The sequence below is a fragment of the Centruroides vittatus genome, unplaced genomic scaffold, assembly GCF_030686945.1.
Source record: "Centruroides vittatus isolate TY-2023 unplaced genomic scaffold, ASM3068694v2 contig_1322, whole genome shotgun sequence".
Lineage (NCBI taxonomy): Eukaryota > Metazoa > Arthropoda > Arachnida > Scorpiones > Buthidae > Centruroides > Centruroides vittatus.
Genome location: NW_027120842.1, coordinates 129949 through 151469, shown reverse-complemented (window position 1 = coordinate 151469; position 21521 = coordinate 129949). Strand labels below are relative to the sequence as shown.

Genomic DNA, 21521 nt, shown 5'->3' with positions numbered 1-21521 from the left:
GTTCATCTGCATGTGTCACGAACATTGAATATAGTCTAAAAAGGAAAATCAGTATGTTGTGCAATTGAAACATGAAAGTGAATAAAGGATTATTAAATTTGACAGATTTTGTCACAGTTTAACTAATATGGTAAAAATTTACTTAAAATATTGATTAAATAAAGTTTATTATATAAATAACAAGAATACATAAGGAATAGTTTATATATTTCTTATGTTTTTGACATTTAAAAGTTTGTTTATAATAACTATCTTTGAGAAAACTTGTAGTATGAATAATAAATGAAAATTTAGAGAAAGAAAATAATTATAACTTTCAAAACTAACATTTTAATTAATAGTTAATGTTAAGATAATTTATTTCAGTTATAAATTAATAATTTGCATGATGATGATAATGATGAAAATATATATGACAAAGTAATCAATTAATTAATTTTTTCAAATAGGCAATCCTTACAGAAAAACTATGAAATTGAAAGGAGAGAAAATCAGATTGTTGCAGAAGAGGTTATTAATCATCCTCTCAAACCTTTAACGGTAACTGTAAGTGTGTTTGTTTTTAAAGTTAGAAATTCCTAAAAAAAATAAAAATAAAAAAAAAACAGACTTTTGTTTTTAATAAACATATCATTATTACATCACATAATACATTAAAACTACATTTATGAATATGTTGTTTGAGATATTTGAATATTGATATTAGAAGCCTGTTTTAAATTTACAATGTTCTTGAATCAGTAGAATTTGTTTTACTTTGTAAAAATGTAGAAAATAGTTCTTATATATATTTTTAAATTTGTTTCCTTATTTTTTTCTAATTACTTTTAAATGTATCAGTATTTAAAAAGATTAGCCAATGTTTTAAGAAATAGCATGACAACAAATCTGTAAATAGCATCACTTTATTTTATCTGCTGATCACCAATTAAATATTTACTAAGCAAAATGCATTCATAATCTGAAAAGTATGAAATTTAAACCTCAACTTTCTATTAATTTTAATAATAGCCAATTCAGTACAATGCTTTAGAAAGTGTGTGTGTGTGTGTAATATATTAAATTATGTCATAATTATACAAGTATGACAAGCATTACTGAGCTAATTTACCATTCAGTAGTTGATTTTTATTGGATATTTCTTTGAAAATTTAAAGTTTAATAGTTAATTTAATATTCTTTTTATAAATATCATAATATTTTAATGCAGTTTTTTTCAGTATCATTATATTTTTTAAATTAAATTTAAAAATTTTTGAAGTTAACAGTTTAAATTTTTAAATGGTTAAGTAATCTAAAAAGTTAAAATTAAAAATGTATACTGGCAAGAAATTTATGATATTTAGTTTTATATAGTTTTTAAAAGAAAGTTCTTACTTTCTATAAAAGGCTTGTTTTACTTTTTAAGGAACTCAAACTTTGATCCAATCTATTTGATGTGTTTGTATTTATCAAATTACAAAACGTCTAAAAGTGGTGATCTTCTTTTATTTGTAAAAAATCCAATTACTTTTAAATTTATTACAATATCTATAAAACAGAATTAGATAGTTTCTAAATTTATTTATTTATTTATTACATAATAACTACAAGCAGTTGTGACGTTTAATGCTTTAGCATGATACTATTATACACAATAACAGAAATAACATTTAAAAATTAAATTCATTAATAGATCAATTTTTAAAGATTTCCATTTAAATTTTTTAAATTAAGGTACAAGAAGGAAAGATTAAGAGAAGAGTTGGAAGCACAACAAGTAGTGCTTCTTCGTCAATACAGGGTACTCCTAGGAAGTCTATGCTTACATCAAGTTGGAATGGGGGAAATGATCCACTTCATCCTTTAAGTTTTGCCCTGGAAGGCATGGATCCTCTTTCTCAGTTTGCTGCATCAGATCCTCTCAGTCAAATGGCTGCTGAAGTGAACATGCTTGAAAGAGTAAGATTGAAATTATATACAGATATGTATTATTTTACATATATTAATATTATATATATATATATGATTAATAAATACAGATATGTATTATTTAAATATCTTTTAAACAAATTATTGTACTAATAACCATGTAAATCTGAATATATGTTAAAAACAAAATGTTCCATCTGCACTGAAACTGAAACCAACACTTTACAAAGAAATAGCATGTAAGTAGGTCACACTGGGTTGCCTGTGGGATGTACGATTTGTCCCTCAAAAGGATCACCCGTTAACTTCCTCTGTGGATTCAGCAAAATTATTTTACATTGTTTCACACAAAAGATAATCAAATTTAAATTTAATTGTTTTAGTAATTTCATAAATATTTGTTTTATAAATTTTAAGTGAGTTAACAATAATTGAACTATTGGGCTACCTAGTGTTGTATAATGTCAATTTGTTTTAATCTAAAACAAATTAACATTATACATTTTAACTAAAACAGTTTATTAAATATAACTCAACAGAAATTGTTAATATAATACATATGTAGATTTGAAAAACTGGTGGCATTAAACATTGTAATTTTTTGAATGTGATTTCATACAAAGTTCGACAAGTAAATTCTAGATCTATATAAATTTAGATGAAATCAGATTAGTAGAATAAAAAATTTTTTAACATTGTTCAAAATAACTTTACAAGGTTTATTTTGAACAATGTTAAAAACATTTCTATATTTACTGAAATGATATGGATACTTTTTGAATTTATTGAAATTTCCTATCATTGGTTTTTTTTTCAACTTTCACTTTATTTACTGTTTCCTCAAATTTCTTTCTTTTCAGTGTTAATTTTATTTTGGAGAAAAAGAAATAGTCTTTGATGTAATTGGAAATAAGGGAGATAATGATTAATTCTCTATTCTAAGGCAATTTATCTTCCATAAGCCTATTGGTTGAATGCTGGAAGAATTTCTAGTAGCCAGAAATCATTTATTTGATTGATGTTTTTGAAATGTAATTGCTTCATCTTCAGATCAGTTCCAAATAATAATTAAATAAACAATTTCTGGCTTCTAGACACTTTTAGCATTTTTCTGTTTGATTATAAACTATTGATTTCATATTCTTACATTGGTAAAAAAATTTCCTAACCATCATTATAGGACAGTGACATAGCGAACATAACTGGTGCCTGGGGCACAACACTTTATTGGCACCCCCCTCCCCTTCCAGAAACATTTAGTAATATAATATATAAAATTTACTTGTAATAAGAATATAATACAAATAATAATAGAATGTAGTACCTACCTTAAAATATCTATAATATATTACGAATAGTTACTATTACCTTCCTGCCCCGGGCACCCTTCCTGCGAGTGCTGCTGGGGCATGATAGACCTCACTTTCCCCCTCGCTACGCTACTGTTATAGGATGGGTTATTTATCAAAAACTTTTTGACTACCTGTACACAATTGATACGTCATTGAATGTGCAATATTTTATTAACTGGATTTTTTTATTTATAAGTTATCTTTGTACTGAGTATTTCTAATCAATCTAATAATTTATTTTGTATATGTAATTAATTTTTTCATAAAATTTTCAGCAAAAGGAAGAAAGAATAAGGAGAAGTCATGCAGAGGATAATTTTGAACCATGGTCTGCCAAACGATCTGCTATTTTGACTAAATATACAACATCAGAGAAGCTTTCTATAGTCACTTGTTTTCTTTCTGGTGGAGAGAAAGGTAAAATAATAGAATGTTTAGTTTGATTCTTTATTTAAAATGAAAAATCTTACTTTAATTTGAATTGTAATTTTTCACTGAATTCCTGATCATAATAATCTAATTATAATTATTATCATGATATAGGAATTTAATATAAATTTTATGTACCCATACGTGTGTGTATACAGTAGAGCGTCGTTTATCCAAATCAATTGGGGACTGGGGTTGTTTGGATAACCGATTATGTATGAAAAAATATATTAATCTATCCCGTGTTGAAATTTTTTCCATTGCGTGTTGCTTCGTGTTGAATTTTCGTTGATTTTAAGCCTAACGAAAATTTTTATAATAATAATCGAGGCTATTGTATTGTTAAAAATTATTTCTTTATTTTGTACAAACAAAATAAATATATTGAAAAATATAAAAACAAAAATATTATACTTTAGAAGTTAATCTAGTATCAAAAATGTTCGATTCAGCACGACAGTCTGACTGGAAAGCTTTCGGTTAACCGACGTTTTGGTTGACCAGCTTTCGGATAAATGACGCTCTACTGTATATAGAGGAAATTTTGTAAAATGTATTATACTGTAATGGGCAATAAATACATTCTGTATAAAATAACTTGTCAATTATTCATGCTTAACATAAACTTGAGTTTGCATTATTAGTGTTCAAAAATCAAAAACAAAACTAACTTTCTGTGGAGCTGCTTGTCCAGTATTATTATTCTAATCTCTAATTTATAATGAAGTTAAAGTAAATTAACAATAAATATAGAATTTATTTTACACAAAGATTGCAATACCCACTTGGTATGATTTTTGATTTCTTTGAACATAATTATCCTTCTATGTTATATAATTATTCTTGTTTTTGCAAATCTTTGTATTAATCAAATATAATAATTAAATCACATGTGTATATAAGAACCAGTGGCATTGGAAGATATTCTAGTGGCAGATTCTTTTGCATCTGCCACTAGAATAAACTCTTTCACATATACAGAAAGAAGACAAGTCTTGTCACAAGATATCAGGGCCAGATGCTGTTAATTGTTACAGATTATCTAAGACCAAACGTCTTAAGCTAAGTGTAAAACATAGTTTAAACAAAGATTAGCTGGTGATGTTCATTGGATGAATGTATAAATAATGATGTATTCTATTTGAGGAAAGAAGAAAATTGATCTTCTAAATAAGTAACCAACAACAAGACACTGTTGTATCTGTTGCGACATTAAAAGTAAAGTAATTTTAGGTCCCTTTTCTGATGTGGAAAATTATTGCAGATTACACAACAATATATCTTCAGCATCAAAGTTGAAAGGTTATATGTATGTATGTATGTATATAATTTTAATTAGAAAACTCAAAACAATAATATTAAACAAAGGGTATCAACAATTCAGTATTTTAATTATTTAATTATAAAAGAAAATACTGATAATCAATTATCATGTATTTCTTGTTCATTATATGTAAACAATGTAATCAAATTGCAAAAATAAAATAAAAGTTCTACGGTGCATTAATTTTATATTGACATTTTAATCACGTGTATGGTAAGAATACATGTGTGATTGGATTCTGAACTTATGAGTAGTTGCAATTCAGTATTTTATAAATTTCCTTTAGAATGATACAGTTGACATAGCTAATTCCAGAAAGATTCTATGATAATTTCTGTTGTTATCTACTCTATTAGGATGACAATAATGAACAAATACTGATCTAGTAAGAAGGTAATTTGTTTGCTCAATATTTTGAGCAATATTAAAAACAGTATTTTCTGTAATAGACTGTTTTTACTTAAAATAATGGATTTCTTTATTGGACAGGAACTATATTAAATTGGTTTTTAAAATGTTTATTTTAAAGTGATCATGAAGACTCAGAGTTCTGTTAGTGATAAAGTCAAAACTCGATTAGAACAGTTGGATGATTTTGAAGAGGTAATAATAATTTAAAACAGTTTTTGAATTGAAAATGATTAGTTCTTGCAACATTTTAACAATGATCTATCATCTGTAGGGATCTGTTAAAGAGATGCTAAATTTAACACAACAAGAATATGTTAATAGAATTGAAGAACTTAATCAAGCTTTAAAAGAATTTTGGGAACAAGATCAGAGAGTGAAAGCTTTGAAAATTGCAATTCAAGTAAGAAATTAATTAAAATGCTTGAATATAATTAATTATAACTTTTTAAAATCAATTTTATTATTTCATAGTGTGCAAAACTTCTTGTTGATACTTCAGTGATTCACTTCTATCCTAGTAAATTTGTTTTGATTACAGACATACTGGATAATTTTGGTAAGTTTTAAATTTAGTTGCTTTTTATTCATGCAAAAACAAAAATGTAATCATAAATTTGTCTTAAAAAGTAAAGTAAATTGTTGGTTAAAGCACTTTTATATTTGAAAGACAAAGAAGTGTAATGTACCCAAACGAGTGATAAATAAGGGGCTACTGTATTGCTTTGATCATCAATCAATTATTATTATTAAAAAAAGTTACTGTGCATCCAGCATCATGTACAGTCCACATGCAATACGGTAAATCCTACTTTTATGATAGAACATGGTAAATAACATAGCAATGAAGAAATCAATTAGATGAAAAAAAATTTAAATAAAAATGAAGATAATTTTCTCTGATGAACTGTTATTCAATGAGATGGAAACTTTAGCTTAAAAAATTTGAGAAAGCATACTTTTTAAATCATTTACAAATGTGACTCTGACAGTCTACCAATTGTATTTACATTGTAATTGAGACTTTTTTTACACATTATTTTGTTAAAAAATGAGTTTTTAGGACAAATATAAATTTTTCCTACATAAATGTTATTTCTAAAACATTATATTGAAGAGATGCATATGTTATATGGCATGAAGTTGCATACTAAAGCTAAGAGATATTATATTGAGGAAACATTAACTAAGATGATGATCTGTGTGGTATGTCTGTATATTGAAAATGATAAATTGATGATAAAAGAAAAGTTTATTGGTAAAATTGGTTGTATAAAAACTTTTAAGTTTTTTTAATATATTATCACTAAAATTTTAAGTACATTTTATTTGTATATTTTTATTATTATTATTTCATAATTATTGTTGTTTTCTAAGTTTTGTTGTTAATGCAGATATAAATGTTGAATGGAGGTTGAATCAATTGATTAAACAAATGATTTGTATTTATTTATTTTACAAACAAAAGGATTTTCTTTTTGTTTGTAAAATAAATGAAAATCATTTGTTGTTAAATACATAAAAATTGATAAACATATTAATATGATTCTATACAGTACAATCTCAGTAATCTGACAATTTGCTAGTTTGACTCCTCCAGTAATCTGACAGTAGTTGATTCTCAGGTTTAATTGGCATTGTTTCCAAGTCAAACAAGTTTCCCACTAATTCAAACTCCAGTTCCTACTTAATTTGAACTCCTCCTTGTTAAATGTGGCATAATAAAAAGCTGAATTTGAGCACTCAATTGTGAACTTGATATTAAAGATTGTTAGACTTGTCCATCTAAGGCTGCTAAAAAAAGTACAGTGTCTTATAAGAAAATAATGTAAAATAAATTTTGTATAAATATAAAAATCAGTCCCAGTTACGGGAACCCACCAGTGGCCGAGAGCACCTCACTAAATGCCTGCCTGGCCATGTGGAATTTTCTAGGTTTTCTTCATGTCATTAATGCCTAAATAGGAGCCAGTTTTCCATAAAAGACCTGTAAGGAGGCATTTTCTCCTCTGCAGATTGCCTATGTGTCACATTGTCTTAATAAAAAAAAACCCAGTTACAGGATGGTGGATGGTAGTTGAAAAGTGTCAAAATAGCATTATGTAATTTTATGGATAGTTCCATGTACTGATTCCTAAAGATCCTTATAATTATTTAACTGTAACAAAACAAATACAATCCACATGATGAAAACATAAGCTTTATTAAATTTCTTTTATATCATGTATATATTAGTGATGTGATTGCTGTGTGCCCTCTAGTTTTTTATTAAAGGTATTTTAAAAACTGCTTCTGTCTAAAAATATATATTTTTGGATATAATTTATTTCAGTTATCTAAAACTACTACAGATTTTGTTTAATATAATTAAACTTATTTACAGGGAAATTAGTTTATCAAAGGATTCATAATAAGGCAGATAGTTATAAACCTCATAGTAGAATTCCCATTCCTCTTCCAGGTTAGTTTAGAAAGTCAAAATTTTCATTAAATATTAATTATTATTATTATTATTATTATTATTATTAATTTTTGAATATTTTTAGAAAATTTTACTCCTGATCAAGTACCTGAAACAGCAAAAGAAACCTGTCGAAATTGGTTTTTCAAAATTGCTTCCATAAGAGAATTAATTCCTCGGTTCTATATGGAAACAGCAATTTTAAAATCATATAGTTTCCTTACTCAAGGGTTAATATATTTTTCAATTTTTTCTATATTATGATATTTTAATTAAAAGTAACATTAAAATAATTATATAGAGAATATTCCAATGCTCTTATGAGGCTTACAAAAATGATTCGTGGCATTGGAGACCCTCTAGTAGCAGCATATGCACGATGTTATTTGTGTAGAGTAAGTAGTCACAAATATATAAGCAAACGAATTATTATTATTATTATTATTGGCTATAATAATTATTGATTTTTTTTAGGTTGGTATGTCTATAGCTCCAGAAGTTCAAGAACATGTTTTATGTAATTTTTGGGATTTTTTGCTCAGTTATAATCAAGTAAGTATAGATTTTAATATGATCGAATTTATTTATGTAAATATTTTTCTATTAATTCGTATTAAAACTATTGGATTATTTTGTGTTAAAAAATCTTTATGATTCAGCTCCAGAGTCCAGTGGTTCAGATGGTATTGAGTAAACAACAAGTAGACATGCCTTCATATTTAATGTTATATCCTCCAGCTTTGGATTGGATTTTACAATGTGTTGCATATAAAGCATCTGAAACAACATTAAGTGAAGTTCTTCAAAAATGCAAAAGTCAATGCAATAGGTAAGATTGTTTTAGTTTAAAATATAAAAATTGTCTATATGAATAAAACAAAAATTAATTTTTAGTGCACTTCTTCTGAATTCCATTATGACTGCTTTTAAACCTGAATTTATTGCCCATCGAGCTACTGAACTTGTCGAAATTATGAAAGAATGTGATGATTCTGGCTTTCCAAAAGTGAGATTTTAATTTTTTTAATAATTCTTAATTAAATATGATGATGATAATTTTGTATTTATTGTCAAAAAAATAATAAATTACATCAGAGATACCAATGAATTTTTTCAAATTTTCATATTTAAAAAAAAAACTATTTTATTACTATAAATGCATTCGTTTATATCGTGATGAATATTGTTAAATACAGCGGACACCATCGGGACCAAGAAGTTTGTCCGCTATTCGGAGGTACATGCCGGCAGCCATATTGTATTTTAATCTGTCATTATAAAGTGAAGATGGATTACAAAAACATCAAATTTGCATTAAGAATTGAAAATACTAAACAGTATGTGTAGCACATATAATTAACATATATATATGTTTAGTATATTATTTATCTTCTTAGCTGTAAAAATCACATTTTAGTTGAATTCTAAATAGCAAACAGATTTTAGAGGGATATTTTAATTAAATGGAACATAAAAATTACAACAAAATGTAAACATTGATTAATTATTAATTCATCAAAAACTACCTGGGCAGAAGTAATGAAAAAGAAAAGTGAAACCATTATTACGAACAGAGAGGAGGTTGAAGGTCGGTTTTGGCAACAAGAGTTTGAATATCAAGTTAGGAAGGTGATTTGCTAGCCACTTCAAGAGGTAAGAAATCTATTCAATATTCTTGCATTTATAATGTCATTTAAGCTCTAAGCAACTAATAAAAATTGATATAGGGATTTGTCTGCTTTGTAGTTATCAAGTAGGTGTAATTTTTCGAACAATTTTGCTTTTTTCAATAAATGATTTATTAAAAATTACTTTAGTCACTACAAAGCTGTTCAAATCATAAATGATAGTCATAAATGCAAGAAAACTGAACCTGAATATCTTCCTACACTTACAAGTGGTCGGTAAATTGCCTTCATGATCTTTGAACTTTCACCAAATAAATGCTGTTGTCTTAACCTTAAAATTGTTTCTTTTTCATTACTACTGTACTACGGTTTTTGTTGAATGAATGAATAACTTTGAAAAGTTTATGGTTTTTGGTGCCATAAGCTTAATTCCAACAATAAGACAGAAGTATAATAACATTAATATGTATGAAAATAAATAGAAATTGACAACTTAACCAGATTAGTCTTCTCTAACATAAAATGATAATTGTTTGGTTTTTACAACCTGCCCTCTTTCCCTATTCCTATTTTCACCCAGTCTTTATTCGATGCCTACTGTCAAAATTTATCCTTTGAAAGATTATTTGAACTGATTTCTTATAAAATATTTTGTACGCAATTAATTCTATCAGAATATTGAAGGGAGGACTTTACGTTTTTATGAGGTAGGTTATGGACGATGGTGTCTGTTATTTAGTGTCTGCTATTTAGAAGTAAATATTATAGATGTCTTATTTGAAGGGTCTGGGGATTATAAAAATGTTTGTTAAGTAGTGGTGTCTGTGTGAGAATCTGGGGGTTAGAGGTGATTTCTCTAAGCCCCTTTTTCAGCATCAGACTTGTGAAGTCTGCTCATGTTGTCACTGGATGGCTTGTTTTCTCTGTTTATAGTCAGAGGTGGGAAAATTGTAGAATTGTCCTCTCAGGTCTGATGCCAGTTAAGATAAATTTACATGTCTTAACTCGCAATTATACTTGTTATCTACTGTTAGGATCCTTATCAGGATCGAGCGGAGGGGTTGGTGGGTAAGTCGACAAGGGTCTGATTCCCGATTAAAACAGGTTAAATATCAAAAGTTTAATGAACAAAATTAAAGTAATGATTACACTGGAATTACTGCACTAAGTCTATATACAAGCTCAATCAGTATCTTTAGCGACAATACATCTAAGATCTGAACTATAACAAATATCTATGTAATTATACACTAATTGATCGAGAGAGTTTACAATGCTCTAATACCTGTTGGAGTTGTTCAGGGAGAGAGTGGCTTTGGAGGAGAGATGTTCGGAGGGACAAGTCAGTCTGGATAATGGCAGGAATCTTTGGTTTATGGTGGAGTCCATGCTGAACATCAGGTGCATGCTTTTTTTATCCTCACTGATCACTCATCAGGTGCTTCTCTATCACACAATCTGTCTGGTGGATCGTCACAAGATTTTATCGTGAGATGGTGACGACTTAGACAAAGGTTTTTGTGTCACTTTCTATGTCTGGTGACACGTTCTTGTGATAGAGACATGTTCATTAGTCACTAACCCACTGGAAAGAAGAGGGTTCCCCAGGACATCTCACATCTGCTATTTGGGAGTGTTTATTAATGGAGGTTTCACTGTTTAAATTAGTCTGATGTTATGTTATATATATATGTCTTTTATTAACATAATTTAATAAGAACACAAATACATTGCAAAGACAATACGTACAAATAGCTTATAAATTTTATGAAAGATTTTAGCCTGGAGTATATATTGTAATTTTTTTGTGATTAAAGCTGGCATTGTTTCTATATATCAATATCTGAAAGGAACAAATGTGAATTATTCCAAAATTATTAACGAAGATGTTTGTTAATGATAAATCATGTATTTAATTGAAAATTAAAATTAAATGCTCTTCTTTTATGTGTTGAAACTAAAGATGCATAAATACTTAAATGAAAGCACTTTTTATGCTAATTTACAGACATATTCTCTCTATTTGAATTATCATCATCATCATTTATTTATTTAATTATTTAATTTGAATTTTAAGTTGCAAAGACCAAGTTCAGAAACATTTCTAATTTAAATAATTTTACATCACTGGCCTTTGTGTATTAATAACAGGGTAAATAACAGCAATAAATTTATTTTAAAATTATGTAATCTTTATTAAAGCAGTCTAATAATTGAAAAACACAAGTAATTCAAAAAAGAAAAACAAATAGAATAATAATAATGCCATATTATTTCATTTGAGGTATTTTACACAAATTCATACATCATTTTTGAGAGAGACATGACAAAAAATATAAAAAATCTCAATATGTGGTAAATATTTTTTGAGTTACCTTTGTTGCAGTAGTAGGATGTTAGTAAAATCATTTTATTACAGTTTTTATTATTTATAAATATGTCAATACATAATGATATTAATTTAATAAATATCAGTAGAAGAATGTAGCAGAGAAATAGATAATTATTAAAGTAAATTTTTTTTTTGCTCTCTGCCTTGTGGACTCTAGAGCAACAGTCAGCAACTGGTGATCCACGGACCATCAATGGTCCGCAAGAAAATTTTGGTGGTTCATGGAGAAATTTGGACATTGATCAACTGAAGGTTATGTGAAGTATTACGAAAGAAATGCAAAATGCTTAGTTGCTTTTTTCACTCATTGGGGGTTTTTATTCGAATCTAAAACCAAATACGAAGTGACTGCTATCAATAAATAATGAACAATAAACAATATTGTGAGTGCGATAGTCGTCTTTCGTGGAAAAGCGCTAAGAATCTAAGAATCCGTAAACTTATTTCAAACAAGCAGCAATGAACTTTAGGCTTGCATTAATTTGTTATAATTAAACAGTGAATTTCATATTGATATAGTAAAATCGAACTTTTATGATCGTTATTATACTACAGATTTTGTATTGTTTAAAAAAATTCATGATAGTGGTCTGCGGGATTCAAAATCCATAGTGGTCCATGAGGTCAGAAAGGTTGCCGACCGCTGCTCTAGAGGGCTTTTTTTTATCAAACCCACAATGGGGGTATCCAGGTGGTGAGGAACATGACCCAACCTGCCAGAGACAAACCACCCCTCCTGAAAAATTTCTGGTATTTTTATGACCTGACCTGATCCATTCCAAGGTCCTCAGAGCAGTAGGCTCATGCCTTAACTTATTTGCCATCTGGCCACTTTTTTTGAATGCTTTCTATCTATGTCATAAATCACAGCAAATAAAACAATGTATTAATGATTAATTTAATGAATTTTACAAGAGAAGACAACTTCTATACTTGAGATTTATTTTACAAAGATTATAAAGATAAATTCTGTAAATATAATACTTTTATAATCAATCATAGAGAAATCGTGTTGTGCTAGATTGCTTATTCGAATTGTTAAACACAAGATCGTGTTATTAACTCAATCACTTGGCTTTTGACTCCACCTTTCACTAAATAAAGGTGGAGTCAAAAGCCAAGTGATTGAGTTTATAACACGATCTTGTGTTTAACAATTCGAAACTTTTATAATCGTAGATTTTTTTGTATGCTCTAAGTCAGTGGTTCCCAACCGGTGTTCCGCGGAACACTGGTGTTCCATAAGCATCTCCCAAGTGTTCCGCAGATTTAGTCGCAAGTCGGAAAGTGTACAATTGTATTCGAGCCGCCGAATATCAAAAAATTAAAATCATAAAATTTTCACAAACTTAAATATATATGTACGACTCGTACTTATGGAGTGTACGACTGTTTCGAATAAGATAAAGGCAATGATAAAAACTGAATGAAATATGTAAAAAACATCAGGCACAAGTTTCCCATTAAAGTTATTTAGGTATATTTTTTCCTGTCTTAGAATTGGCGTTAATAATATGAGTAGAGATTTTGAATTATAACTGCTTAATTTTAATAAAATAACTGATGACAAGCTTATGTATTTCATATTAACTTAAGTAAGTGTTCCGCTAAAGAAAATTGCTCACAAAGGTGTTCCGCATCCTAGAAAAGGTTGGGAACCACTGCTGTAAGTAATTTACAATCCATAAATTAGAATTTGATTCAATCATAATAATTATAAAAATCATAACTAATAAAATATTTGGGGTAACTCTTAGATTCTAATATTTCAAAATGCAATATTTTGAAACGTTAGAAAATATTTAAAAAAAAAAACAAATAACACAAATAGATTTTATTTAATTAATATTAATTAAATTATTTCATAATTTCTTATGTATAATGTTTTTTGTGGTTAGAAAGTAATTATTTTATCTTTTAGCATACATTATTTCGCACTCTTGGGTTATGTTTAGTAGTTGCAGATCCTCCTGAGAATCAGCGTCTTCAGATACTTAATGAAGTGTGGAAAATAGTTATGAAATTTAAAAATCCTTTAGTAAGTTTTTTGATAAATTGCTGATTATTTATTATTTAAAATATATATTCAAGATTTTTTTTGAATTGTATTTGATATAAATAATCTTTTTTTATCATTAAGGAATACATTACTTGTGCTGAAATATGGATAGAATATCCTGCAAAGCATTTTACAGTAAGTTTAAATATTTTTCCCTATCATTTAATCATTTTGGAACATTAATCTGATCATTTTTCAGAAAAGAAATGTTAACACTCTACTTAGTGATATCATTAAACACATGACTCCCGATCGTGCTTTTGAAAATCATTATCCACAATTAATGAGAGTAGTAGATCGAATTCTTGCTCATATCCATGATTTTTCTGTACTGTTTACAATGGATCACTTTCTGCCTTTCTTAGATATGTTTCAGAAAGAAAATGTTAAAGTAGATGTTTGTAAAATGATCATGGAAGCATTTATCAAGTAAGATTAAGCAATAAACAATTTTATTTTTTAATAAATTGTTTTTTTAAAAAATTATACTGTTTAATTTTTAGGTATCAGATAGAACCAACAAGTGATCCGGTTATAATTAATGCCATCATGTTTATTTGCAAGACAATGCATGATTCTGTAACGTTAGTATTATTTTTATTATAAAAAACATTGACTATAGTATATAAGTATGCACGCATATATATTTATATTTAGATTTATTGTACAATGAGATTTGTTTCTGGTTAGTATAAAAAATCATTCTCTTTCTGCAATAAAAGTTGAAGATATAAGATGATTCTTAGACAAAGATAGTATACATAATAATGTAATCATGAAGATAAATTATATATATAGTAATATAACTGTATCTATTATCTCACTAAAATAGGCAGATGTATTTATTAAAATGAAATATAAACAAAAAAAGTGTGTAATGAAAGTCAGGTAATATTATCTAATATACCCTGTCAATTAATTAAGAAATTGAAAACATTATACAGTATATAAAAATATTCATTGAAAATAGTTTTAACAAACAAGATAAACTTATGTCTAAAAATCTCAACTTAAATAAGCAATAAAAATAACACATTCTAAATTTTGAGTTAAAAAGGGTTAGTAATAAAGTTCTAAATAGCTATACATGCCAAATATTAATAAAAAAAAGATAACATATACCACTGTAAGTGTTACATAAAAATAATTGTTTTGTTATTGTTTTCAACAGTATATAATTGTCATTTGAAATTCAAGAAAAATAACTTGAACATCAACCAACATTTGTTGATGTTCAGGTTCATTTTTCGAATTTTAAGTGTTTTGTTTTCTATGAACATTTCTGCCTGACAGTTACATACTGTTGAAAGTACTTGCAAAATAAATTATTTTTACATAATGCCAACAGACAGTGGTATATGTTATCTTTTTCTAAGAAGGGTTAAATACTGTCAAAGGATTTTGTTTAAATGTATTGTATATGGAAGTGTTAAAGAAAATATTACAAATTCTAAACAGTAATACACGTATTGATATTTTTTACATTAAAAAATCTTTAAGTAAATGTATTGGTTTTATTTGTTTTTAGAGCCCTTACTTTGGATGATGAAAAACGACAGATTTCTTCTTTGATATGTAGCTTTATACATAAGATAAGTTTTGGTCGTGATTTTGAACAGCAATTGACATTTTACGTAGAAGCACGTGCTACCTTTAGTAATTTGGATCTTGTAATAATGCAGCTTGTTCAGGTAAATAAATTTAACTATTTTTAGTAACATGGTAATTGTTCTTTAAATACAACTTTTTATGCATTAAGCATTAAATGTCTTGACAAATTGTTATCAAGAATATTTATTAAAAAATAAAAATATTAGATCAGTTTTATAATATGGATCTCCCTTATTAGAGAAAATAGAAAACTAGGATATCTTTGAGGGCTATTTGTAGGAAACTTGCAATTTTCACTTGTAATAGTAAATATTCTATAATTTTTGTATAATGATAGAATATAAGTTTGAAAAAAAATTAAATAAGCATGTCTAACAAATACATATTGCCAAATTTAAGCTTATTTGTTTGAACAGCTTTTATTTTTAAATTAATTTGTCAGAATGTGCTGACAATTTAATCTTTTTATTATTATTTTTTAATTTCACTTGCTTTCAAAAATAAACATAGTGAAATAGTTATAAATGAAGATTAAAAAAAGTTTGAAAGAATATAGAAAATTCCACATGTTAATTGCAAAATCAATGATAATTCCATTGTTTTTTGTTTATAAACAAAAGTTTAATAATAAATATAAATTATTTGAATGTATTTTTTTGTTTTTAGTAAGTTTTCAGTTTATTTTACCTGATGATGATTCCTATTGATTTTTATTTCTGTTGATTGATATAAAGATTACAATGCTATATCATTATTAATATAGTTGAACTTCAGAAAGTACTGTTATTTTAATAAGAGATATATTGTAATATTTACATTCTAAGCAATAATAAAATGTAATGTACAAAATAAAAACACTGACATTATTAGTGAAAAAAGTCTTACATGTGTTTGTGGTCCACTTCCTTAAAGGCATCTTGTTTCATAAATGATGTAGTTTCTAGAAAGCAAATTAAAAGCTTGAGCTTTACTGGCAACTTGACAAATATTTCGCTCCTCCTATATGTACTTGACAGGATTTATTTCTTCATTATCTTCATTGCTTGCTTTACTTCAAATTAGTATTCATAGACAACTAAATCATTCTCAATGTTAAAAAAATCTTCAAATGGTACTTTTCATTGTTTATTACTTTAATGAGATTGGTCCAGTCTTTTTTGGCATGGTTGATGGATTTTAGTGGAAATTCTCATTTATTCAGAGCATCAACAAATTGTTGACCAAAACAGACCTTTGTAAAACAATTTTCAATGGTACTTTATGTATGTGGAACTTCATTTCAGGCTTATATAATAATTTGCATTGCATCTAGGCAAGTTTACTCTAAAAACTCATGATCCATCTTTGATAACATGTAACATCTTTTGTATGATAAGCTTTCTGTATCACAATTTAAAGTTTTGAATGATTCCTGCAATCCTGATCTAAATGTTACAATCTATCAGGTCAGTCCATAAGTTCATGCATATTTTTATCTACAAAAAAAGCAGCAAAAAATTTTAATTAAATTTTATTTCAATCTATAATGTATTCACCATTATTTTGTACAATTTCTTGCCATCTTGATGGTAGCTTTTTAATCCTGTCTTCATAAAATGATTTCGGTTTTGAATCAAAATATTCAGAAATAGCCTTTTTTACATTGTTCTCATTCTCAAAAGTTTTCCCTTTTAAAAAATTCTGCAAACTGCGAAAAAGATGATAATCACTGGGAGCAATATCTGGCGAATATGGTGGATGAGGTAAAATTTCCCAGTTGTAGCTTTCAAGTTTCTGTACAGTTATTTTTGCAGCGTGTGGTCTGGCATTGTTATGCTGCAAGAGAACCTGCTTTCTATTCACTAACGACGGTTGATTTTTTTTCAATTTTTTATTTAAACGCTCTAATTGCTCACAATACATTTGAGCTGTAATTGTTTGATTAGGTTCTAACAGCTCAAAGTGAATTACACCTGACATATCCCACCAAACAGACAAAAGAATTTTTTTTGGATGCAACCCACCTTTTGCAGTCGGTTTTGGCTGCTTGTCGCGATCCATCCATTGTCTTTTTCTTGTCACATTATTATAGAGGATCCATTTTCGTCTCCAGTAACCAGCCTACCAAGAAAAGATTCTAAAGCAATACGGGATAAAACAGACGTGCAAATGTTTACACGTTGTCGTCAGTTAGCTATTGACAGTTCCTGTGGTATCCATTTTCCTAGCTTTGAAACTTTTCTGATTCGTTGTAGGTGTCTATGAACAGTTCCATGGGATGAATTTAAACATTCCACAATTTCATAAACTGTTAAAGATGGTTCTGCTTCAGCTAGTGCAGAGAGAGCATCATCATCACAGTCAACGGGTCTTCCAGTACGAGCCTTATCCTCCACACTAAAATCATTGTTTCTAAATCTTTCAAACCACTTCTGCACAGTCCTTGCACTAATTACAATTTGATTATATACAGTATTTATTTTTTTGGCTGCATTTGTAGCATTTTCACCACTTAAAAATAAAAAGTATAAAACATGTCCTTTATATTCATCGGTTACTTCCATTTTAACGAAAATAAACAACTGAAATGTTCACAATTCTGAACAGTATTATATGAATGAGATCCAATTTAACACTTCAGTGTAAAAATTATCACATTAGACTGACATGTTTAACAGCAAAACAAGATTTTTCTCAAGGTCATAAAAATGTGCATGGACTTATGGACTGACCTGATATAAGTTGTATTTAGTGGAAAAAATTGAATTGTATAGCTTTCAGAGTGAGAATCATCTGTACTTATTGATTAAAAAAAATAATAATAATTTTTTTTATCTTTGGTGGTGTCTAACTTTGATATTTTCCATGCTTACTGTTTAAAAGGGTTTTTTTCTTTTTTTTTTATTTGCTGCATATTGAATAAGCAATGTCTTGGCATTGCAGATATATTGAAGCTTTAAAGATTTTCCAATTAATAATAATGAGTTTTTCATTACCTGTTATGTTCCCTCCTAAGAGTCATGCATTCTTTGTTCTTTTAATCATTGTGACATGAATCACCTTTGAACACGGTTGTTTTGTCTGGAAATGTTTAGAAAATAAGACCATTTTGTTTGTATAATTTCTAGTAAACTTTTCAACCACATCATACAATTGTCTTTTTGCATTTACTATTATTATAGATTTTATTGAAAATTATTTCATGTCTTAAATTTATCCAGCTACCTGTTGCTTGTTTTGAATCCAGTATGTCCCAACTGTTGTACAGATTGTTCAGCTTTTCTTCTATAAAGATTTTCATTAACAGGAATATTCTTGTCTCTTTACTGTACAAACCATTTCAGCATGTACTTTTCAGCAGATGGATACTCACATTTATATTTTAGTTTTTTGTTCTGTCTGATACTGTTATTTATTGAAGATTTTCAAAATCTTCTCTATAGATGTTTGAAAAACAAGGAATGAAAAGTCAAAGTTTTTTGCAGTTTGTGATTTTTATCTTTTTGCTCTCCTCCTCAATCTTTGTGATAGAAAGGGATATATCAACAAAATCTTTAGTTTCTTTCTTGTTTACCATTTTATCTACTTTAGAACAAAAATAGTCAGTATCAGCAAAGTAAATGTTAACACATGATTAAAACTTAACTGTAAAATTTATACAGTATTAAATGTTTAGTTTCAAATAAGGATGTAGATATAGATGAACTCACAAATTTGATCAGCCAGTAACTCAGTGAGTTATCAAATCACAGATTATTTGTAATATTTTGGAAATTTAAAAAGCAGCAAACAAGTGTTAAAATTTGATTAATCAATTAGCATTTAAGAATAAGGTTGCAAAATTTTGAATTTTGTCATGCAATTGGAGACACAATACTAGTCTACAACTTTAGGATAATATCATTAATCCCTCTGAAAAGACAAAAGAAAACATACAAAATTAGACACGAAATAGTCTCTGGATCTTATATTTTGAGTTAGTAAAGTGTGATCTCAAAACTACTTTGAATACATTCCGTGTTTCTATACATCAGTCTATGGGAGTTAAGGAAGTTCAACCTATTGAGTGTCTATATATTATATTTTTAATATAACTTTTCAGATTAAACAATAAAAACATGAAATTAATTATTATTAAAGTATATATAATTTTAGATTATATTTGAAATCATTTTTTAGAATGTAAACCTACTTGCAATGAGAACCAGACAGATTGTGAAAGGTCATCACACAAGGAAAACTTCTGCATTTGTAAAAGTAAGTTTAAATTTATTTTTAAAATATCTTATTGCAATTTGTAAATAATTTATTTATTTTATAATTTTCCTAAATTTAGTCATGTGCTGCATATTCCTATATTACCATTCCATCATTAATGGATGTTTTCAGTAGATTAGAACTTTATTTAGTATCTGGTCAAGTGGCTTTGCTCAATCAATGTTTATCTCAAGGTATTATAATTATAGTTATATTAATTTATATAATCAAGTTCTGTTTAATTTGATGATGAAACTTTTTTCTTTTTAGCTGATTCATTTTTTAAAGCAGCAATTAGCCTTTTATCTGAAGTTCCTACAATAATAGAAATGGATGGCAAGCATAGATCTTCTGAACCATTCCTTCTCTCGTATATTAATTGCTTTTTTTCTACTTTACTTGTTGTTCCGGTAATTGATTGAGTGGTCATTATAAAAATAATGCATAATCATTGTAAAGATTTGTTTTGTGTTAATTACTGAAATTTATTTAGGATCATCCTGAACAAGAGCCTTTATATCTGATTCGTGGATTACTGAAAATGATTAATGAATATAATTGGGAAGCTAACAGTGATGCTCGAATAAATCTTTATTTAAATATGCTTAATCTGTTATCAGCAGCTTCTCAAGAGTCATATATCTATCATATTGAAGGAGGTAAGAAAATGTCTAATGGTAAACTATAAAAACATTCTGTTAATACAAAATTAAAATAATAAATATGATGATGATAAATATATTACAAGGAAAACAAATATATTACAGTTGATTCTAATGATGCTTTATATGGGGGAGATGAAAAATTTCTTTCTGAAGTAAATAAATTATGTTCCTTTGTTGTTGATAAAGTTCTATCATATCTCAAGTTTCTTGGTGACAAAGGGGTAAGAGAGAAAGTTTGATGATACATTAATTTTTAAATTTAAGTGATTTTTAACTTTTCTTATTTTATCCCTTCAGTTATCAAAGCGCCAATCTAATTTAGCTTTGGAATTATTAAATCGTATAATTACTTTTGGTGACCTAAACAATACTTCTCTTGCTACATTAGCTTATAATTTGTGGACTCTTGCCCACCGTCATGGGCATTATGATGCAAAATTTTCAGTAAGTAAAAGATTAAAAGTATAATCTGAATTATTGTTTTTTTTAAAAAACAAAATATTTATATTGCACAGGTTCAGACACTTCAATCAATGAAAAGAAAAGCAGCTAAGCTTGGAGACAAGGCTTATGCAGATCTCATTAATAAACTACAAATACCATCATATTAAGCTAGTTCTGGAGAGGAAAAGTAATAAATTGTATAATTATTTATATTGTTATAAACTGTGTAAATGCTAATGGATTCTAATAAATATTTTGTTTCATATTTTTCCTGTGTAATTAATTTGTATATCACAAATTTTTGTAACAATTTTATGCTTGCCAAGAAGTATGTATTTATATCATCACAAATATTTTCAACCTAAATTGTATAGGTCATCATCAGGTGTAATACTGTATCCAAATGTTTTTTAAATGTAGAAAACCTTCTACATTTAAAAAACATGCTTAATCTGTTATCAGCAGCTGTTTTTTAAATGGATCATTTTACGATGGAATGTTCAAACACACACAATTTAACTGTAAAATATTCCATTTACAAAACATTCAGATAGAGTATTACACCCGATGATGACATATATATATAGATATAGAATTTAAG

General features: G+C 27.4%; 1 protein-coding gene across 1 annotated transcript in view; it reads left to right on the top strand.

The window, feature by feature from the left end:
- The window catches only part of LOC136990671 (VPS35 endosomal protein-sorting factor-like), a 29040-nt gene extending 7855 nt beyond the window's left edge, over positions 1-21185 (top strand). The window contains exons 2-25 of the mRNA XM_067289079.1: positions 450-546; positions 1717-1941; positions 3539-3680; positions 5546-5619; positions 5699-5827; positions 5899-5983; positions 7808-7885; positions 7971-8115; positions 8187-8280; positions 8360-8437; positions 8545-8714; positions 8780-8891; positions 13827-13943; positions 14046-14099; positions 14164-14393; positions 14468-14548; positions 15493-15655; positions 19734-19811; positions 19891-20005; positions 20082-20221; positions 20305-20470; positions 20579-20697; positions 20774-20920; positions 20992-21185. Coding sequence (XP_067145180.1) covers positions 450-546; positions 1717-1941; positions 3539-3680; positions 5546-5619; positions 5699-5827; positions 5899-5983; positions 7808-7885; positions 7971-8115; positions 8187-8280; positions 8360-8437; positions 8545-8714; positions 8780-8891; positions 13827-13943; positions 14046-14099; positions 14164-14393; positions 14468-14548; positions 15493-15655; positions 19734-19811; positions 19891-20005; positions 20082-20221; positions 20305-20470; positions 20579-20697; positions 20774-20920; positions 20992-21087 — 2935 coding nt within the window. The 3' untranslated portion in view covers positions 21088-21185. The remainder of the gene's footprint in view (positions 1-449; positions 547-1716; positions 1942-3538; positions 3681-5545; positions 5620-5698; positions 5828-5898; positions 5984-7807; positions 7886-7970; positions 8116-8186; positions 8281-8359; positions 8438-8544; positions 8715-8779; positions 8892-13826; positions 13944-14045; positions 14100-14163; positions 14394-14467; positions 14549-15492; positions 15656-19733; positions 19812-19890; positions 20006-20081; positions 20222-20304; positions 20471-20578; positions 20698-20773; positions 20921-20991) is intronic.
- Positions 21186-21521: the final 336 nt, after the last annotated feature.